A 4253-nucleotide genomic window follows, 5' to 3' on the forward strand; every position below is an offset into this window, starting at 1 on the left:
TAGTACATGCATGCGTGAGATGCGTTTGTGTTGTCCCCCCTCATGCTGTTCTGCACTGGGAGAATCAGGGAAGGAAAAGCTGAGGTGATTCACACGAGTCAACAGCTATCAGCTATATAAGCCTGACCACTCATGGAGCCTGGGCATCATACAGTCCTCAGATCTCAAAGGTAAGTCCCCTTCGCTCTCTCGCTCTCTCTCTCTCCACTCATCACCACTCTCACACTATCTGCAGCTCTGATACTCCTATGAGCACTGGCGTTCTCAATGATAATGTGGATTTTATCATCTAACTTTACATTTATAGCCTTTAAATTGCTATTTTTATCATTCACATTATGGAGAAAATAAGTTTAATTTTCCACACGGAATAAAAATAGATTACAGTGCTTTTGGAATGAAGCAATCATTGTTTATACAAGGGCAACATGCTCTTTGGGGAATTTACTAGATACTGAAATCCAAACTCTGGCACAGAGGCTGTTGTTTAGTTCATTTGGAAGTGAGACTGAACGTAGCGGAATGCTTAAGTGCTTGATGTTGCAGACTGAAGAGGCCTGGGGTTCGCTGACATGCTCATTGTGAAGGCTACAGGCAATTTCAAATTAGAGATGTATTGTCATGTGCAAGGAACCCACTTTTTAATGTTGTGAATTTTTTATTTTTTTTTGTGGACGATTTGTCAATTTGACTAAGCAGTATGACTTGAGAGGATCTGCTATCAGAGATTAAGTGTCTTGTACAATCCAAATCAATTGAAGTATCAAGTCAGGATTTCATGATTGCTCAATAATTAGACACAGCTTCAGGACTTTATCGTTTGATAGAAAATACCCTTTTATAATAGAATTTTACTACAAGTGATTTCTTAATGCAGTTTATGGGGAAAAAAAATAAGCATTTTGCCAATAAATTGTATTTAGGAATGCAGGTTTAGTCTATATTCATTATTATAGTCCTGAAAAAAAAACATGATTTCCATAAAAATATTTAGTATTAAATATTTAATAGTTGAAAATAAGATGTATTTCTTGAGCACCAAATTCGTATTTTAGAATGAAAATTCAGCTTTGCCATCACAGGAATAAATTTCATTTTAAAATATATTGTAAAATTATTTTAAATTGTAATATAATTTCACAAGATTACTGTTTTTACTGCATTATTTTTGATTAATAAATGCAGACTTGGTGGGCATACAATACTTCTTTCATATATCTTGAAACATTTTAATAGATATTCAAAATAATGCTTATTTTATTTCAGCAGGTATTGCTGCACTGTTGCAAAGTTAAAGACCACTCAACACAGGAAGCATGTATTTTCCAGCTCTTCTCTACCCCTGCATTTTGGGCATGCTCAGTCTGGTTCATGGCATTCCCATTCATCCCGATAACCTGAAAAACTTGGTCAAACTGCAGGCAGACACCATCATCCTCAGAATCAAGGATTACAATGACAAGGTAATGGGTTAAAAATTGTTTGCAAGTCTTCTGTTCTGTTAAACTCACTGAGATAATTCATATGGCCATGCTCATTTGTGTCTTCTCTCTCAGCTGAAACTATATCCAAAGCTCCTCATTGGGGATCCTGAACTTTACCCTGAGATTCCTGCTGATAAAACCATCCAAGGCCTTGGGTCTATCGTGGACACCCTAACTACCTTCCAGAAGGTTCTCCAAAGGCTGCCCAAGGGGCATGTGAGCCAGATACGCAGTGATTTGTCCACCCTTCTGGATTACCTGAAGGAAAGAATGACATCTATGCATTGCACATCCAAGGAGCCAGCTAATGGGAGGTCACTGGACGCATTCTTGGAGGACAACGCCACCCACCACATTACTGTTGGGTACTTAGCTTTAGACAGACTGAAACAGTTCATGCAAAAACTGATAGTTAATCTGGATCAGTTGAAAAGCTGCTAATTTGAAATTATTGTAGTATTATAAATATACTATTTATTATATTTATTTAAATCCCTGTATATTTATAGGCCAAAGCAGCATTTTGGCACATTTTGATATGTACAAACTTATTCCCTGATATTAAACAGTAAGCTAAAAATGCTGTCGTGACGTCATGGCATGCCAAACAATCTGCCCTTGCTGTGTAAACACTAGCAATCTGATACCTGCACACATTGCCATGTCATAATTCATGCTGTTTGCAGGATGACATCAGCATTTGCTGAGCGTGCTCAGTGATGTCACTGTGTTTACCAGAAGCAGCGAGGTCAGACTCTGCTGGGAAGCTGGAATCATGTTCCTATTTTACTTCTTGCTGCAACACCAGCATTGTACACTTGCAGAAAAAAAAGGTACAAAAGCTGCTACTGGGGCGGTACCTTTTCGAAAGGCACAAATATGTACCTCTAAGGTACTTGTATGTACCTTTTTTTTTAAAGGGGTAAATAAGGTACACATGTACTTTTTGAAAGGGTACTGCCCCAGTGACAGTTTTTGTACCTTTTTTTTCTGAGAGTATGGGGGAGAAAAACACTTATTTTCCTATACAGTATGAATCTATGCACTTTGAATATCCTGATTATTGTTACTAGTTTTGTATTTTTTTTATAAAATGTTACCAATAAAAGAAATGTCTAAATTACATGGACACTTTTGCTATTTATTGTGGCTCTGCTTATGCCAACACAGTTTGCATATGTTTATGGTCATTGTATCATTTCCCAGTGAAACCCAAAATGATAAATGCAGCATTGGAATGTTTTTACAGATAACCATCAACAGCAGGCTTTCTTTCACCATACAACGTATGACTTACCTGTAAGTAATGAGCAAAATCAATTAAATCAACACATAACAATTTTGACATTTGCAGTTGAATATAATGTTCATTTGGCTTTTGTAAGGTCAAATCTACAGCTTTGTTCAACACAAAGCGTCTTCATTTGGTGCACTTTAAATATTGCATCAAATAACAGTTCAGCAATTTTGTGCAGATCTTATTTGCTGAGATTAAATTATTCAAATCCGCCATAAGCGACCATGCTCCGGACATTTTAGTCATTAAAAACCACAATCTGTTGTTCGTATCATTGTTGGATGTTGGTATCATTTAATTTGTATACAGTAATAAAAAGTTTTTTTCAGACTTTATCAACAAGGGTGCTTTAAATAACTTATTTAACACGGGATGACAGGAATTGCCTGCTGGCATTTAAAACAAGTCCACCTGTTTTCAAAGTTTGAGAAAAGTAGTTAAATAACAATAGCTAAACTATGTAGGCAAAGTCCATATTGACAACAGTTGACCAATCATCCTGTCTACAAAAGCTCTAACTTGGTAATGTTTAAAAAAACTCCCTGTGCCAAAACAGCAGGACAACATGAAACTTGGCGTGGAACTCTCGATAAACATGTAGTTCAAGAGACGTCCCCACAAAACCGCCTCTGCATTCTGTTATATCTGTAATGGAAATATATTTCTGAGGCAAACCAACATCACAATGAAAAACTGACTTTTTCAGTTTTAAAAACTCAAGAGTCAAAACTATTAAATTTAGTCCTCCTCTGAGAGGTTTTCAACATTTTGACATGTTCTTTCAATCTCACATGTTCAAATGAACCATTTGCTCTTTTTGACTGCAGTCTTCGTGTTTGATGTTCCCATCAGTTTCTTTTTGTACTGGTTCACCAGTGTGTCAAAGCGGACATCATCTCTGTTCTGGAACTTTCTGTTTGCAGGTTTGCCATTCTGCAACAGAATAAATACATATAATAATTACAACAGATATATAACAATGGGTTAAACTGGTGGTAGAACCAAAAAGTATACATCTAATACTGTTCATCACCGCAAGATTTTTTCCTCAAAGAAAAAGAAAAAACAAACATGGAACACTGTAGAGCAGGGATCTCCAACCCTGCTCCTGGAGAGCTACCATCCTGCAGACTTCAGTTCCAACCCATGCTACAACACACCCATCTGTAATTATCAAGTAGCTCTGATCACCTTGATTAGCTGGTTCAGGTGGGTTTTTTTAGGATTACTGATAAACTAATGTACCGTTAGTTTAATTTGTATTAGTTATCTATTTTAGTTTTAGTTACAGTTGTAGTAATGTCATTTTATTCGTTTTTTATTATGTCTATATAGGTTTTTTATTAGTTTTTTATTATGTCTATATAGGTTTTTTATTAAGTTTGTTTTATTTAATTTGAGTTATTTCAGTACTTCAACATACAACATGGAAATGAAATAATACATATATATATATATATATATATATATAT

The 4253-nt window shown here is 35.7% G+C and overlaps 1 protein-coding gene across 1 annotated transcript in view; it reads right to left on the minus strand.

The window, feature by feature from the left end:
* Positions 1-3052: 3052 nt before the first annotated feature.
* Positions 3053-4253, minus strand: part of LOC107672592 (RNA-binding protein 28-like) — a 13600-nt gene continuing 12399 nt past the window's right edge. Inside the window, exon 20 of the mRNA XM_016465848.1 lies at positions 3053-3714. Within this exon, the coding sequence (XP_016321334.1) occupies positions 3577-3714 (138 nt within the window). The 3' untranslated portion in view covers positions 3053-3576. The remainder of the gene's footprint in view (positions 3715-4253) is intronic.

The sequence above is a fragment of the Sinocyclocheilus anshuiensis genome, unplaced genomic scaffold, assembly GCF_001515605.1.
Source record: "Sinocyclocheilus anshuiensis isolate Anshui unplaced genomic scaffold, SAMN03320099.WGS_v1.1 scaffold28, whole genome shotgun sequence".
Lineage (NCBI taxonomy): Eukaryota > Metazoa > Chordata > Actinopteri > Cypriniformes > Cyprinidae > Sinocyclocheilus > Sinocyclocheilus anshuiensis.